Source organism: Aspergillus thermomutatus (genome assembly GCF_002237265.1).
Source record: "Aspergillus thermomutatus strain HMR AF 39 chromosome Unknown NODE_115, whole genome shotgun sequence".
Lineage (NCBI taxonomy): Eukaryota > Fungi > Ascomycota > Eurotiomycetes > Eurotiales > Aspergillaceae > Aspergillus > Aspergillus thermomutatus.
The window spans coordinates 36,220-52,729 of NW_020798164.1; the positions used below are offsets into that span (position 1 = coordinate 36,220).

Here is a 16,510-nt window from a genome sequence, read left to right on the forward strand (position 1 = left end):
ACATTTCAACTTTTGTCCAGAAATTTTCTGCCTGAGGGGAAATCACCGATTGGGTTTAGGTCGAGGAGAGTCCAAACAGAACTATGGGGACAGTTCGTCCACCAGCAGACACCTAATATCTTTCCTAGCCATTTTGCCATCAGTCTCATTATATGATGTCTAATACAGGGTCGAGAATCCAACGTACCCTATTCTCATGCCTCACGATGGTGCGTGCTACGGGGCTTGTTCCCCGCAAGCCACTTTGACAACTAATCGACCGACTATTGAGTCTATCAGGCAATAGTTGTTGTCAGACCGTTGATCTTACACTTTATGTCGATCATGTTGGAAGAGCTAGACACTTTAGCTTTCAGTCTCAATGTTCCATCTGCTCCGTATGATATTTCCAGGGAGCCGCCAAATTGATGAAAATGCAAAGAAGGAACGGCGAATCCTGGTACGAAGATCTGTCCGTTGTCATGGATGAGGCGTGGCGAGTTGCGCTTCTCTGAAGCGAACTCAATTTCTCACGGGAAAGGCCTACTGTCTGCAGGTAGAACTCAGCTTGGATCTTGAGTCCTCACTCTGAGCATTGGCCAGTCAAGCTGTGATCGTCTGACTACCTGCATAACATACTCAACCCTTCCCGACACAAACATGACGGCCAAGACCATACTCAACGCGTCACACCGTTTATGATCGTTTGCCCAAGTACACTGTACACATCAGCTCATTATTGCCTTGCTGCAAGGAGGGCCAATGTGCTTGGCCGCATTATTGGATACACAACCATGTCAGTTCTTGGACAAACTACATAAGGGAACTTCACTGTCAAGGTAAGATACGATTTTTGTAAGCTCTTCTCTTGCCGTGAAGTCGAGAAAACCAAAGCAATGGGCTAATCCTGCGGACGTTCAGCAGAATTTGGATGCACAAATGGAAACAACAAAAGTGTTATTCGGCCATGTCGCCGATATACTATTCCAAATCATCATAAACGGAGACATGGCCACGGTCTTAAATCTCCGTCTTGTCAACAAATCGACATACGAGACCATCGGATCACTCGAGCCGCATATCTGCCGCTGGTTCATGCGCCTGCACGATATCCATGCTTTTGCTCCTCTTATCACACTGGATCCGCAGACAGGCGGCCAGCGACCTCTCACAGTGCATACACTCCCGAGATTCATTTACCGTCAACGTACTGCAAGCCAATTAGCACGGCGTATCATTCCCTCTGTATGGGGCCCGTACAATGATGACGGAAATCCTGAGATGGATTACAATGCTGAATTGAAACTCGCACAAACACTGGAACGAGGATTGCATGTGCTCTTTCACTTTGCGGATGCCTCCCTTGATACGGAGATGCCGCAAGTGGAAGACCGGGAGAAATCAGCTACCTATGGTCCTGAGCGGCCTCTAGAACTGACTTGGGCATCGGACCTGTACGACGACCTCCTACAGCATAGGAGCCGATCGATGAACTTCGATAAGAGTCTCGATCATATCTACGCAGCGTTGGAATGGGGACATGTGGAAGCAGAAATCGGCAGGAAAAGGCTTCGTCTGAGGAGCTATCTTGATGAACAAACTGAAATTGATTTTCACACTGCTCTACGAATGTTGCGGGAGCTCATGGAGCGTATGCTTCTTAGACACGGCCCGAAGGATTGGCACCGGGATGCAAAGAACGAATACAGCCTGATTTCATGGTTCATGCTGAAGCAATCACCCAGAACGTTGGCGAAGCTATTTCTAAGTCCTCAAGACAAATGTTGTCATCTGGATGATAAAACTACTGATGGTGGCGTCAGAGAGTGTCGCTTTGCGGATCCGTTGGACATTTACTGGAAGGAGTGGAAGAACGACCTGGAGCTGCGATGTCGCGATTGCGACTGTAGACGCCGCGTCCGGAGCTGGAGCGTGAAGCCGGCAGTGATTGACGCTCGAGGGCGGGAATTCAATCGAGCAGCGGAGAGGTATCTGAAGGAGACGTGGAGCCAAAGACATGTTGGTCTCCACCGTGCTTTTACCATGGGTTACTTCAGTACATTCTGACACGGTTGTCATAAATTGTAGAGTTATCTTTCTGCAGAGTCGATTGAAATTGGCGGATTAGAGAGATATCACGTGAAGATATTAATATAGCCCGACTTACCGCTGATCACACCGCCGAACCAACTGTATCCAGCTATCTAGACTGGTGTCAACAATTCAGCTCAACTCAACACGGCGTCAATAATATCTTCTCACTAGCCAGCGGCCCTACAGTTGCTCTACTTAATCTTCATTTGGTGCCCTTTCGATTTATGATATATACAACATGGATAGTGCAGACCCTTTCCTTCAAGTACAAGCGTAAGCCTGGCCACTTTCTCCCCCGTTAGGTGACTCGGCAGAGGAAATCTAACGCATTCGCCGGGTACAGAGACGTCCTGTCGACGCTGCAATCCAGCAGGCCCCTTTTCTCCTCATACCTCCGTATCAGATCTCTCGCCAAATCACCATCAAATCCAGAACTCCAACAAGCTCGCTCGGAGCTCGAGGCTACACTAACAGACCTAACCGCGGATCTAGATGATCTCGTGGAGAGTGTCCGCGCAATCGAGCAAGACCCATACCGGTATGGCCTCGAAATCGAGGAAGTCGCACGCCGACGGAAGTTGGTGGACGAGGTCGGGGATGAGGTCGAGAAGATGAGAGAGGAGTTGCAGAGGGTCGTCACGACTGCCGACACAGTTGGCAGTACCAGGACAGCTACGTCGGGACTGCCGAATCCGGCCGACTTTGATAATGTCCTGTCTCCCTCTGCGGATGATCGCGGGGACGATTACTACTCTGCTCTTGAGCAGCAGCGGCAGATGGAGCTGATGCATGAACAAGATGAACAGCTAGACGGGGTATTTCAGACCGTGGGCAACCTACGACAACAGGCGGATGATATGGGGAGAGAGCTGGAAGAGCAGGCCGTCATGATCGACGAGGTTGATACGTTGGCTGATAGGGTTGGAGGCAAGTTGAGCGACGGGATGTCACGGATAAAGCACATCGTGCGAAAGAACGAAGGTAAGTGAGTACTCTGTCTGTTCGTCCAGTGAAATTCCACATTGCTTTTGTGGTAAAGGACGAGAACGTAGGCAGAAACTAGTCAACTAATCATTTTGGTTCATTAGATACAATGTCTTCATTCTGCATCGCGGCTCTCATCTTCGTCTTGGTGCTACTACTAATTTTGGTGATCGCATTGTGATTAGATATCAGATATCCACCCATGGGCACGAAAGTAACGAAATGGCATTTTCAATCAAAAATCAAGCAGGACGATGCTTTTAAACCCTGGCCTTCTTGCGGGGCCGGGAGTTGTCTTCTTCGTCCTCACCCTCGTCCTCCTCATCTTCGAGTTCGTCCTCATCGATTTCAGAGTAATCATCGCCAATCTCAAAGGATTGTCCTGGAATTGAGTCAGTTACGGTCGCATCGTCTTAACGGCAGAGTGCCCTTACCATAATACTTGTGAGCATTGGGCCACAGGTCCTCGGCGAGAGCGATCGCAAGGTCCTCGCCGTCAGGGAAGATCTCAATCTCATCGAAGGAGTCTTCCTCGTCGTCTTCCTCGTCGTCGTCATCCTCCTCATCATCAAACTTCTCTCCCTTAAGGGCCTTCTCGAACCGCTCATCATCCTCCTTGTTGGCTTCCTTGGACTCTTCGGCGGAGACAACATTGCCGCGATAACCAAAGAACCCGAAGAAGCTGGTTCCGGCAGGGGTGGGGAAGTCTTCCTCGTCCTCCTCGTTATCTTCCATCGCAGCGGCCTCGAGCTCCTCCATCTTCTCGGCGAGCTTTTCGAACTCGGGGAGCTTCTTGCGGTCGCCACCCTTCTTCTTCTCGGCCTCGGCCAGATCACAGGCAGCATCGAGCAATCCCTTGGTCAAATCCATGCCCTCCTTCCAGTTGATGCGGACTGGCTCAGAGACGAGGCCCTCCCATGTCCTCCGCTTGCCCTTGGAAGTCTTGGTGATCTTCTTGCGCCAGTAGAACTCCTTGACGAGCTTTTCGTTCTCGAAGAAAGGGTTCTCCTCGCCGGTGCGGAACACGAAGGTGAAACGAAGGCTTCGCGGCTCGCCATTGCCCTTGTCGTCGACCTCGAATCTCTCGACAGTGAGGTCCTTCAGGGCAGAGCCCAGAACAGCTGCGTCGGCGTGCTGGATGTATTCGTCGATCTCGGCGGGGGCGTGGGAGAGGACACGAACCCAGAAGTCGTCCTGGACTTTGGAGATGATTTCGCTACGCTTCTCCCACAGAGGGCGGTTCTCAACAGTGGACCGGCGCACTAAACGAGTTAGATTCCTGTGCTCAAATGAGGTGGACGAGTAACACCCCAGGAAAGGCGAATGGCGACGGTGACTTACAGCGCTCAGTCTCAGCACGGATAAATCTCTGCTCCAGGAGCGCAAACTCCTGCGCAACTTCCATCGGGATCTCAGGCATCTCAATGCGCTCAAGAAGCGACTTCTGGCCGTTTTCGGCACCCATGATTACCGATAAGGCTGAGGAGAGATAAGCTAGGAGAAAAGGGGGTAATGAGGAAAGCAGTGAGCGAACTGGGGTATAGGGGTATAAAGCAACGAATTGAGCAAATTGTACAGATCAAGCGCGTGAGAAATCAGTTGAAGATGGTGATAGGAAAAATTTGGAGAAGAAGGGGAAAAAAAAATTCTGAAACTTAAGGTAACGCGGGCAATCGCAATAATTGCTGACCCGTTCTCGACTCGGCGGATGGCCGCTTTAGGGTCAGGTGATGTCACCGCTCGAGGTGTTCCTGACTAAGGAGGAGAGCCAATCAGAGGTACCTAGTCTACCATCATACCTGAGGACTGTTACTGGTTGGTACTACATGAGGTAGTATGAAAGGAATGTTAAGCTAGTATCAAAGTAATAGCAGTATACTCTGTCTATATCTCTCTTCTAACCTTGCAAGGTTGAGTTCCAAGTGACCCAGCTGGACCTTGACATACATGTCCAGTTGAATCACATATCCACGAAAGTTGCTACTGCCTGAGATTCATCAGTCCAGGCTTACTCTACTCTTGAGTAGCAATCACAACCAAATCACCATACTCCATAGCACTCATCAAGACTGCCAATCTCAAACAGACCTCACTTAGTAGAGTCATCCCATCAAATACCAGGAATCACTTGCTACAAATTACTACCAAAAATTTCACCCCATGGATATCGACATGGCACTGGACTCACACTCAAGAGTCAAGATTAACAAACGCCACGCGCAATGATCGACATGGGAAAAAGCAATGGGCCAGGCTGGCAGGCTTAGGCTCCGTACCTGACTATCACCTATGGATCTTATCGTCCTAGACGGGCGTTGCTTTTTTCTCTTATCTTGACTACGTCTACACTACAGACTAAACGCCGTACTGACTCGTGTCGTGTCGTGGCGATCTAGACCTGTGCGGGGAGATTCAATATTGAGGGCGATGGGAACTACTCTCTAGTCTGGATACATGGAGTATTTATCTCAGATTGAAGCGAAGGGATTCAGCCAGTGGTGAGGGCTATGGTGAACCGTGAGCTATCCGAGGTCAAAGTGAGAATCAGATAAAGTTTGATTGAGGGTGAAGAGTATAATCAACAGAAAAGTCACAACAGCCACCAATATGAGATTTTGATTACCAAACTCCAGAGGGGAATATAGATAGTACTTGTAAGAAGGAAAAGAACTTTTGGTGGCAGACCTTAACCGCAGCCATACCTGCAGTAAACCTTTCGTGAGTCAGTCATAGCACAGGAGAAGAACATTAAATAAGAAAAAGAGAGTTCGTGACATCCATTTCCAATCCAAGCACACAATCAGTGAGCGAGCTTTCGGCCCATTTGTAAGCTGAGGTTGAAACGCTGTGTTGCTGTGTGTATGGTTCCTTCATGTTATGAGAGAGTCTCCAAGAAATTAGACGAAAACCCGTTCGCCAGCAATGCGATTGAAAAATTATTGTGAAAGCGGGACGAAGGCGACAATCATGATTAAGAGGAGGTGAGACGGAGAGAGAGAGAGAGAGATAAGGACGGGACACAGCGTCGATAGTGGCGCATAGACAATACAACCCTCCGTATCGGACCAATTGGGTCTCATTCAGCGACTGGACGCAAAGGCCTCGGGGTATATTTTCTTATATCAGCTGATGACAGGGATGCGCTCTCAACAAGCACCCCGACGTTGTTCCCACTGGCCAATGATCTTCCAATGCAACAATGAGTGCACTCATGGAAAATTGGAGGAATAATTCAACTTGTGCTTTGTATCACAACATCCAGTCCAGCCCGTTGGCTTCCTCTTCGACCGGGAACACTTCTCGCGCATATTCCTCCATGTCTCTCCATCCCTCCCACAGCTGCCGAGCCTCGTCGGTGACTCGAAGTGAGACGACCCCTCCAGGGCCCTGCATCATTCCCGCCCCGGCGCCTTTACCATTGGCGGGACCCAGCCCCTTGGGCGAACCGGCTGCAGGACGGGAGAACTCGGGCTGAGGGAAGTAAGGCGCGTTGTGCTGCCCAAAGACCACCTCGATAGCTTCGAGCTGTTCACGGTATCCGGTGGGAATGTTGACTTTGATTTCAACCTTGGGGACATGCACGTAACGACATGGACGATTCAAGGCGCGCGAGAAAGCCGCGCACACCTGGTTGGGGGATAGGGTCTCGAATGTAAGGGCGATCCTGTACGACACAGAACCGTCAGCAGCTGTCTCCGATTACCGGGGTATTCTCTTGGGTAACCTACCGATGACCGTGCCACTTCTTGGGCCCGTCCTTGAAAATCTGAAGCAGCGCAGGCCCCACGTCGTGTTCGGCGTCTAACCAAGGCAATGGAGTGTTCGGATCGAACGGCGCATGCCATTCAAAGCTCCCGTCCGGCATGAGCTCCATCTGAAAAAGAGGGTAGGGTAGACTTGTGAAGTTGTTGTTATAAATCCCCGCATACACAAAGGTTGCAGGAAGTCCAAGCTGCCGGATGTAGTTCTCGACGGTGAACTTGGGAGCCCATAGTGGTACGGGAGGCCATGGACCATGAACCGAATGATCTGGCATACTGCTGTAGATGTAGTGTTGGATGGTCCCTGCTCGCTTCGCAGCGTCCGCCAGTGCTTTTCCAATCGCGACCTCGTCTCCCATTTGTGATGTTGTGTTGATGAACGCCAGGTTCGCTCCTTGGAACAGGGTTTCCATCAACGCGGTGTTATTGAGCAGGGATCCTTGGAGGAGTGTGACGTTGGGGAGTCCCTGCAGCTCCTCCGCTATGATTCCCTTGAGGGAATGGATCTGAGCTCGTACATTGTGACCGACGGCGGAAGCGACGCGGATAAGGGAGGCAGCCTGACGGCCCGTCGCATTCACGACGGCAATGGTTTTCCTTTGTTGTGTCATTCGGAGTGCTGATCTCTGGAATGGAACGGACGACAGTCAGACGGAAGAGAAGAGCTCTTCGACCCTGGAATGATGTTGTCGGCTGAAGGGGTAAGGGCGAAAATAGAGGATGCGGGGTAGAAGGGGGTGGAAGGGGAAGCAAGTCGGAGGACCAGGCGCAGATGTCTGACCCAATAGAGTAACGGTGAGTCTGGAGATCGGAGATGGGAGAAGATGGTTTGGAGTAGGGCTGGAGCGGGTTCTATAAGGGAGACAACGGCCCGTACGATCGTGGTGTGTATGAAGATCGACTCTGAGAGCCTTCAATCAGTATTTGAAAGAAAATGAAACCCTCGACCCCAAAGGCGCAGCTTCAGAACAGAGATGAGGGCAAGGAGGGAAAAAAAAGTCAGTGGGGTAAATTGGCGGAGGAGGGGGCAGCAGTTGTATAACTATGTACCTTAGTGGTAGAGCTATGGAGTAATGGGAATCGATTGAAGCCCCTCAACGTGGACCTTGCAACCACTTCAACCATAGAATAATGCCGCAATCAGCTGAGCTAATTGTGCAATGAGATCAATAACGGCTGTATGTTGCTCCCAAAGTGGTTTTCTCGGTGCCCCCAAGGTAATGATTCTGGTGACGTTGGGGCCGTCAGGACATCGCCGTTAGATAGTTAAATCATATCTTATAGATAGAAATAATAAAAAGCATTCAAACTAAGCAAAAAATAAAGAACTCAAATGGGTCACGCACTAGAATTTTTAGGGAAAAAATCAGCACTCGCAGAAAGACTCCAGACCCCGTGAGCGACATGGAAGAAAAAAAAATTACAATAAGAAATGACGCTGGCCGTGGATCCAGCGCAAAGTGTCGGTTCCGAGATTCGCAGCCCACTTTCTTGATAAACTAAGAATAAAATATAATGTTCTTGTCCTTCTTGTCCTTCTTGTCCCTCTTTGTTCTCGAGTAGAAGAGAGTTCTTTTGGGAATATAGGATGGGATGGTTTTGGCTGTACGAAATGCAGGATTTGATTGTGTAGCACAGATTGGGCCTATATAACTTACTCTGCGATGTGTATGGAACGGATCAAGACTCGCAGAGTCCCAGACCTTCCCGACTAATAATAATGCTTGAGGAACTAGTCGATTGGTCTGGATTGGGATCGTCTGGGGTTGCCAACAATTATTTACTGTTACTCGTAGAGACTTATGAGAGAATGAAGGAATCACAGAGAATCATTCGTCGTTGTCTCTCATTATTGTTCAGTGTCTTGAGCGTCATCCATGCCTCCGATTCAGGTCCGAACAACTCAAACTATCGAGTAATGAGAACTTGGCTTCGGGCAGGACCTTACTCACTCCGTCTATCTACTATCTATCTTCATGAACCCTCGAGATCGAATATTGCCCGACAATGAATTCATGGTTCCCACCAGAGTATTCGACCCTACCTAAAGGGAGCCTCTGATTGAGAAACGTGGGTTGGTAAAGCAGCCGCTATGTTGTTCTTCGTACCTAAGACAGAGTACCTTACCTATCATTCAAGTAAAAGAATCCACATGGTCCGATTCATCAGTGAATCTGGACCAAGACGGAATGAGACCGCGACAACGCACCGGATGGCAGGTGGGCAGATTGACAGGACAGGAAATTCGAGTCGATCGTGCATGATCGCAATAACCGCGCTTTGAGGCAGAATTCACCAGAATCTTCACTGAGATAGATGTTGGCTGAATCAAGGCAGCGGAGGCACCTGGAGCCATACACGTTCTTTTAATTTACGTAACCCGGGATGCACTTTGATGTTCAGGGATGATGGCAGACACATCAGATACGCTTCGAAATTCGGGGTTTGGAGTATCCGTAAATAATGTCACTGCGAGCGTAGGACTTGGGATGAGAAATAATAGGGTCTTTTGATACTGGCATTATTCATGCGCCAGGAATATATGCTTATGTCTAGATGGCTATGTTTCTTTTTTTTGATAATTGTAGGTATTTTGCTGTAGGATGATCGGCTTGCTGGCCAATCAGAATTCGAGAACTATCCTATATCATTGTACTCCGTAGACCATTGCAGGTTGTCTTGACCTCAACCTCATCGATAACTCGTTCGAAACTTCTTCAAAATTGATATGGTCTATACGGAGTCCTCCGTTCTCCGTGCAACAGGGTACCTAGGGGGCCAGCCTCCAAGCTGCAAACGGGGGTTGCAAGGTATGGACCCTCGTGAAAAGTTTATAGCAGTGGTAGCTGGGCTGACTCCGTACCTGATGCTAATTCAATCATTATTGACATTGCGCCAAGAGCTTCTTACTCCTGACTCTGAGCCTCGCAAGAGCCTGAATAATCTCCAACATCATCCCAAGAATGACCAGCGGAATCCTCCCTTCAGAGCACGTTTGTTCCCAGACCCATCCGGCATGCCAGTCCTGACCCCTTCGGGATATAAGGACAGCCAATCTTGAGCTGGAATTTCCCACGAGGTTGTGCAGTTGCACTTTGCAAGGCACCGACTACGTATATTGACCCATCAATCCCTAGTAATCTGATAGTGAAGCATCCAACAACTAGATTACAGCTGTCTAGCGGATATCCAAACTACAATTAGCATAGGAATCCGCAGACAGGAGTACTCATCCGTAAATTAATCGCTATGGCCTATGGCCCATGGTCAAGTGACGGGTTCGAGCCTACAGCCGTAGTTCCGGCCCCTTCTTTCCGGACTCCGGAATCGAAGCTGATTGTTCCTCATCATTGCTGCTTTCCATGCTGGCACTGGCAGCTGGCCAAGGCGACAATCAACAATCGACATCACGATCATCCCCATCACGAGCGGAATGACACAATCTTCATCAATCCGCGCTGCTCATCTCGTCATTCGCATTGCTGTGGACTTCGCATTTCCTAGTTCACCATTGCCCATACGGATCGCACCGCGACGAAATCAATCACCAAATCACCTCAGGTAATATCAGCACTGATAGGTAGCATCTAGAACGACTAGGGAGCATCTAGAAAAATCCTAATCAACCACATGACATGCTTGATCACCGGTTCTCAAGGTACAGCCGAGTGACGACTGTGAGGTGGTCCATCTCTACTGGTCAGTGGAAAGTGTAAATCTACCTATCTTCCTGATGGCGCAATTCCCCGATGCGGGGTCTCCCCGGACAACAATCGAGCTAGCCACTAGACTGAACAGACTGTAAGGTAGATCGTAGGACGTAGAGAGGCAGAGATGAAGGTTGCAGAGGACTATCTACTCAGTTCTGGTGGTGAGAACGGAACCCTTATTAGTTGGCCACTGGCCAGGCTTATCGCCTTAGGGATGCCTATCTCCGCGGCTTTTAGTCACGTTTTTATATTGTTTTATAAATCCGTCCTCGAGGGTCAACTCTGCTTGAGACTCTACGCCTCAACACAGGGATGTTTTTGAAGAGTTTACCAGTGCACTAAGAGGTTATAAGTAGTCTACTTAAGTCCTATAGTTCGGTCTAATCAGACGTCTGTATAATTCGTCAAGCTGGGTAAATGAACAGAGTCACGCCCTTTGATCTAGAACCAGACGCACAGGTCAAGTGACTGATCAGGTCTATTCGTCGGTTACCATGTCTTGGTTTCCATCGCGGAGAAGAAGAAACGGTCTGGAAAGATCAAGGAGCAGAGCCAGCCAGCATCCGACTCGGAAGCTCTCGTCGTCGTCCCAGAAGCGACTCGTCCTCTTCCTCCATCTCGCGGTCGCTAACTTCCCTCGGCCCAATACCGGCTAGACCCCAAACGGCGGGCCTGCGCCGTGCAAGGAGTTCCGCCGCTTGTCGTTCTTCGGAATGCAGATGCGCGCCTGATTTGCGCAGCAAGATGACATGCTCTGATAGCCCGGCATTGGCGGCGAGGAACAGCGGTGTGCGCCCGTTGCGGTTTCGAATATGCACTGACCCTCCCTGCAGCAGAAGGAAGCGGAGAATCTCGACGGACGGAGAGGTTGCGGCAAGGTGCTGCGGTTCACGTGTTAGTTTCATTCCTCCGCGTCAGAAAATAGACGGTTCTCTTACGATAGGGGTGTTTCCGGAATAATCTGCGTCGTTCAAGATCCAGTGATGCTCGATCTTGAAGATCTCCTGTACGCGTTCGAGATCTCCCTGCGCGATCGCGTATCCCAGCATGGTGAGCGTTTGCACCCGCTCCGGAAGCGCACCGTCAGGGTGGCGGAACATCGGCTGGGACACTTCAGTCAACTCTCCGCGAAGCGAGACCGACATGGCTTTGGCCACAGACTCGGGTGTGGAATCCGGAAGAGCCAGAAGGTAGGACAGCTTGGTCAAAGCGGCCTCTGTCGTCATATCGAGACCTGCAACGACACCTGCGCGGGAAAGACTCATTCCCGGCGCATAGACGGGGCTCACGCTGCCGGTCAGGCCTGGTTGTGGTCAGAAACGTTCACAGCAAAAGGGCCTGCGCGTCTATAAGACAATGAGCTTACATTGAGTGACGTTAACAATGACGATCCCTCTCTTGATCGCGTCCGCGAGGACGTTGGTCATGGCATTGTCTTGGCCGTGCGGTGCGTTTCCCGCGCCGAATGTCTCCAGCACTAATCCTCGGAGTCCTTCAAGCTTCAGCACGGCGTCCACCATCTCCGGCTTGATACCAGGGAAGATGCGAAGACACGCGACGTGCGTGGTATCCAGATTTGTCTGGATGCTGAAGTGTTTGATATTCTTCGGCCGGTTCACAAGTTCCCAGTTGACATTGGTGCGCATCGACGTCGTCACCGCCAGCGGCGGGCAGTTGGGGGAGTCAAATGCCGCAAAGTCACTGGCCGCCACCTTGCACGACCGGTTGCCCCTGAAGAGCTTGTTGTTGAAATACAGACACACCTCGGGGATCACGAAGTGGCCCGCCACAACCAAGGAGCCCAGGAGGTTGTCCGTCGCGTCATTCTGTAGCTCCAGCATCGGAGCCTGTGCTCCCGTAAGAACGACCGTCTTGCCGAGATTCTGAAGCATGAAGCTCAGCGCGGAGCAGGTATATGCTAAGCTGTCGGTGCCGTGGAGCACGACAAAGGCATCGAAGAGTGTGTAGTTCCGCTCGATCGTCCGTGCGATCTCGGTCCAACCCTTGGCGTCGATGGAGCTGCTATCCAGTAGCTCCTCGAACTCTAACACTGTGTATCGCACCCGGCGGCCGTACGCCGTCTGCGGCGTTCGTAGACTCTGATGCGGTCTGGTCTCCCCAGCTGCATTGACCACAACGTCCATCATCGCGGGGGAGGAGCCATCGTTGAAAGTAGGCACGCGGGCCAGGCACTGTTCCTGGAATCCTCGGGCTGGCACAAACCCTGAAGGTGACTGTTTCATGCAGATCGTCCCTCCGGTCATGATAATCAATACCCTAGACTCGGGGATCGAGTCCGCTTGCTCCTCGAGCAACTCGGGAATGTTTGCCTCTGCGGCCGTCATGTTGTCAGGCAAGCCCACTTGATGCGCCAAAGAATAACCGCAGTCTCCGAAGAACTCTCTACATGCAATTCGCCCCCGGAACTTGTCTTAATGAGTCTTGATGAGGTCGACTGCTCACGTCGATCAACGATTATTTCAGCGGGACGCCGATTGCGGGGTGACGATATATGAATCCAATCCAGGTACAAAGTTCATTCAAGACACAAGCTTACGAGGAAAAGAACTCAACCAGCCTTGGATCAGTTCTAGAAGTACGTACTCACATTCACATCGTTCTGGGGAAGAATTGGAGTTACTCCAACCAACGGCTGTCCTATTACGTACAGCGGAAGCATTGAGGTTTCGGTGGTTGGCCGTGAACAACCAGCGCAATGAGAGATTTTTTTGTGTGGTAACCTTAAAAGTGCGCCCCACCGTAAGAGACAGGAATAAGCACATTGTACGGAGTAAGATTTGCGATTTCACAGCCCTCGAACATGGATGATTGTGGCAATAATAGAGGGTATTCATCGTCTTTACGCTGATCTCAGACGAAGAAACCAGAAAGCCATTATCTACCATTAGACAGTGACATAATTAGCTTTTGTGCGTTGTACGGGTAGGAGGTTAACCAGTTGGCTGTTGGGCATTGACATTTCTATCCCGGAGACTTCAAGCCATGCGACTCGCGCTGACGGAAGATACATCAATACAGCTATGAAGCTGAAAGAATCCTCTTGCGGGCATATATCACGACTCATGTCAATCATTCATTAGCACATACGTCGTCGTCTTAGAGCTAAGGCTTGGTTATGCTGTGTAAGTTGACGAGGCATTGCAATACCGTCAGATGGTTCAATTAGCACAAGCTACCTATATAACCTCAGGCTGCCAATTGATCAGAATAGGCATAGCTATCAGTCACATGGTCGCTAGAATTCGTCCTGTTTCTCTGCCTGCTTCTTCCTTCATCTTCACCAATTGCCATCCTTTCATTCCATAGAATCATCGAGACCCTTGTTGATAAAACGGCCAGTCCACTATGGCCATGCCTTTAGATTGTGCTGATGAACCCCTCCTCATCTCTGACATCGTTAAATAGTCCATGACTGCATGATTCATTCCAGGTCTATTGATTCTCTATGTAACATGGCTTAGGGTATCGTCTATATACATTGATTTATGACTTGCTCGAGCTCCGGGCCCTCTGGCACAGTCGAATCCTGCTTCAAGAAACAAGCATAAACGCTATCAAGAAATGGACAGGCCCACATCAGACTCTCGAAAGAGCACCTCATACTTAGTGCTCGGTTTCGGCTGCCGCTGCATCCTCCAGACAGCTTTGGCTGCCTCGGAAAGATCGTCTGCCTCGAGCAAACCAATCGACAAGAACAATGACGACGACGACACCGTATACCGCAGAGACATAGTTCATATCTGTTGGCAATGTTAGCAAAGGTGTTTACGGACAAGGAACGTGGGAGGGGAACACTCACTCCCTGTTGTGACCGGCATGGTCGCTGGGAAAGAGTACATGATCAGGCAGAAAACAGTCCAAGCTAGGGTGACAATGTTGGCCGCGAGGCCCCATTTACCCAACCAGAATGGCCCACGCTTGATATTATTGCGACCACGATACCAGAGGCAGAGAATCGGGCATGAGTACGAGAGATATAGCAATGTGATACATGCCGTCACCATGCTGTTGAACGCAGTAGACGATCCTAAATAGAGCAGACCCAGCGCGGCAACGATCAAGCAGCTCACACTATGTGCCATCAGTGGCACATCCAGAGTCTTGTTGACTTGAGCAAGCCACCTGTGGCCTGGCAACCCACGGTCGCGTGCAAAGGCCCAGGCAAGACGGGATTGCCATGTATGACAAGCAATCAGACATCCCATGCCTGTGACCAGCAGCAAGGTCTCAAGGACAATCGCGCCAGCCTTGTTTTGGAGAGCCTGGTAGTAAAGCTCCAGAATGGGAACCCCCGTTGCCGTGCTCAGAAGTTTGTTCAGGTCGTTGAGTCCAAAGAACATGGCGATGCAATAGGTCCAGGAAGTGACGAAGCCGATCACCACTGTGGCCATGATTGCAATCGGGATATTTTTCTCGGGCTGAGGTACCTCCTCTGCCAGATGCGTTGCGGAGTCCAAGCAGGCAAAGATCCAGTTCGGGTTAATCAGGCCAACGATAAATGCAATGCCATCCTGCTCCCATCCTGTGGAATTGACGAAGTGGCCAAAGACGTATGATGCACTGGGATGCGTCTTGGCACAAGCAGGGACTGTGACCAAGATCACCAGAAAGGAGATCAAGGAGATGTACAGTGTGGCCTTTGCTACCAAAGGCAGCGATTTCCCGAAGCAGTTGAACAGGTAGCAGAAGAAGTTGATAATCTCATAAGCCACGACGACATGCCACGGCTTAACCGTACTGGATTACACGGTCAGCCCGACGCGCAAGATGCCATTTCGGCAAAGAGGAGGGACAGGGGTTCCCAAGCATACAATTCAGGATGACCAAGCTGCCACATGCCGACACCTGCAGACCCAAGACTCAGAGCAACACTGGCACAGGCGAAAATAGCCCCGGCGTAGCCAAACCAGCCCGTGATATAGGACGCAAATCGAGCGTACTTTTTCGGTGCCAGCTCATTTGCCCAGAAGTATTGGCCTCCAGCATTTGGCATGGCACTGGCGAGCTCCGAGAGCGACGAGGCAACACACATGGAAATGAAAGTGATCCACAACAGACCGTAAACGATGAGAACTGTGCCGCCGGAGTTGATACCGGTGACCAAAGACGCCGAGATACCAAACCATGAATTGGACATACAAAACGCAATACCGATGAGAGAGATCACCCCAAAATTGCGCTGCAGGTCCTGTGAGTAGCCCATCTCAGCGAGTCGAACCGCGTCGGCATCGTCACACCCAGACGAGGTGTCGCTAGACCCCGGCTTGACGCTCGGTTTTTTCTCTAAGTCAAGGTCGCTCATTGTTGCATGCGAAAATCAGCAAAGACAGTGGAGGACAACACTGGAGTGGAGTGAGGATTCCGGGCCGAGCTGATAATGTGTTCGCGTGGGACGTCGTTAGGAAGCTTTGATTGGGGCAATCGAAATCACAGTCGCATAAGGGTTGTTAAGTATCGTGGTATTCAAGTCTTCGAATTGGAGAGGCAGATTGGCCGCTGCGGGATAAGTAATTGTTATTGCTGCTATGGGTGTCGATGCTGCTGGCCGGAGACGCAAGAGGATTGAACCGTTGTTGCAGGCGGACACAAAGATTGAGATGGCGATACGTGGTACAACGATACAAGATACCAAAAGGGAAAAAAGGTTACGAAACCGATATTGCCAATTGTCTGCCTGATTGACTTATCAACAAGCTGAAAAGTGTTGACGAGAACAAACTGCTAGACAAGCCTTTGTCACAGACGACCAAGATAGAGATGAGCCTGCACTGCAGTGCTAAGGTGGAAAGGTATGCGAAGAAGAGAAGGGCAAAAGAAGGGGCAAAGGAAGTAAGGAAAGATTGGGAAGAGTGCCACGAGAACTGGGTTTGAAGGATAAAGGTGAGTTTATAGACACTGAAAGACTTTTGCTGTTATTCTGATGCTGACTGCTCTCAGTGCTCATTTCCGTTTACTGGAGTC

The 16,510-nt window shown here is 50.3% G+C and overlaps 5 protein-coding genes across 5 annotated transcripts; 1 reads left to right on the plus strand and 4 right to left on the minus strand.

Moving 5' to 3' along the window:
* Window positions 1–987: 987 nt before the first annotated feature.
* CDV56_104739 (SNARE domain protein) lies at window positions 988–3,062 on the plus strand (the record flags this gene model as incomplete). Its single annotated transcript, XM_026758358.1, has 2 exons — window positions 988–1,998; window positions 2,376–3,062. The coding sequence occupies 2 exons, from the start codon at window positions 988–990 to the stop codon at window positions 3,060–3,062; spliced, it is 1,698 nt and encodes a 565-aa protein (XP_026613802.1).
* A 255-nt stretch (window positions 3,063–3,317) lies between these two features.
* Window positions 3,318–4,522, minus strand: CDV56_104941 (histone chaperone napB; the record flags this gene model as incomplete). Its single annotated transcript, XM_026758560.1, has 3 exons — window positions 3,318–3,439; window positions 3,492–4,319; window positions 4,399–4,522. 3 exons carry the CDS (start codon window positions 4,520–4,522, stop codon window positions 3,318–3,320), a joined length of 1,074 nt encoding a protein of 357 aa, XP_026613803.1.
* Window positions 4,523–6,306: 1,784 nt separating this feature from the next.
* On the minus strand, window positions 6,307–7,429 carry CDV56_105176 (NmrA family NAD(P)-binding protein; the record flags this gene model as incomplete). Its single annotated transcript, XM_026758795.1, has 2 exons — window positions 6,307–6,721; window positions 6,786–7,429. 2 exons carry the CDS (start codon window positions 7,427–7,429, stop codon window positions 6,307–6,309), a joined length of 1,059 nt encoding a protein of 352 aa, XP_026613804.1.
* A 3,638-nt stretch (window positions 7,430–11,067) lies between these two features.
* Window positions 11,068–12,873, minus strand: CDV56_105549 (putative lysophospholipase; the record flags this gene model as incomplete). Its single annotated transcript, XM_026759168.1, has 3 exons — window positions 11,068–11,409; window positions 11,467–11,831; window positions 11,895–12,873. The coding sequence occupies 3 exons, from the start codon at window positions 12,871–12,873 to the stop codon at window positions 11,068–11,070; spliced, it is 1,686 nt and encodes a 561-aa protein (XP_026613805.1).
* Window positions 12,874–14,152: 1,279 nt separating this feature from the next.
* On the minus strand, window positions 14,153–15,851 carry CDV56_105781 (putative choline transport protein Ctr; the record flags this gene model as incomplete). The annotated part of the gene is made up of 3 exons (XM_026759400.1): window positions 14,153–14,289; window positions 14,349–15,286; window positions 15,361–15,851. 3 exons carry the CDS (start codon window positions 15,849–15,851, stop codon window positions 14,153–14,155), a joined length of 1,566 nt encoding a protein of 521 aa, XP_026613806.1.
* Between the last annotated feature and the right edge of the window lie 659 nt (window positions 15,852–16,510).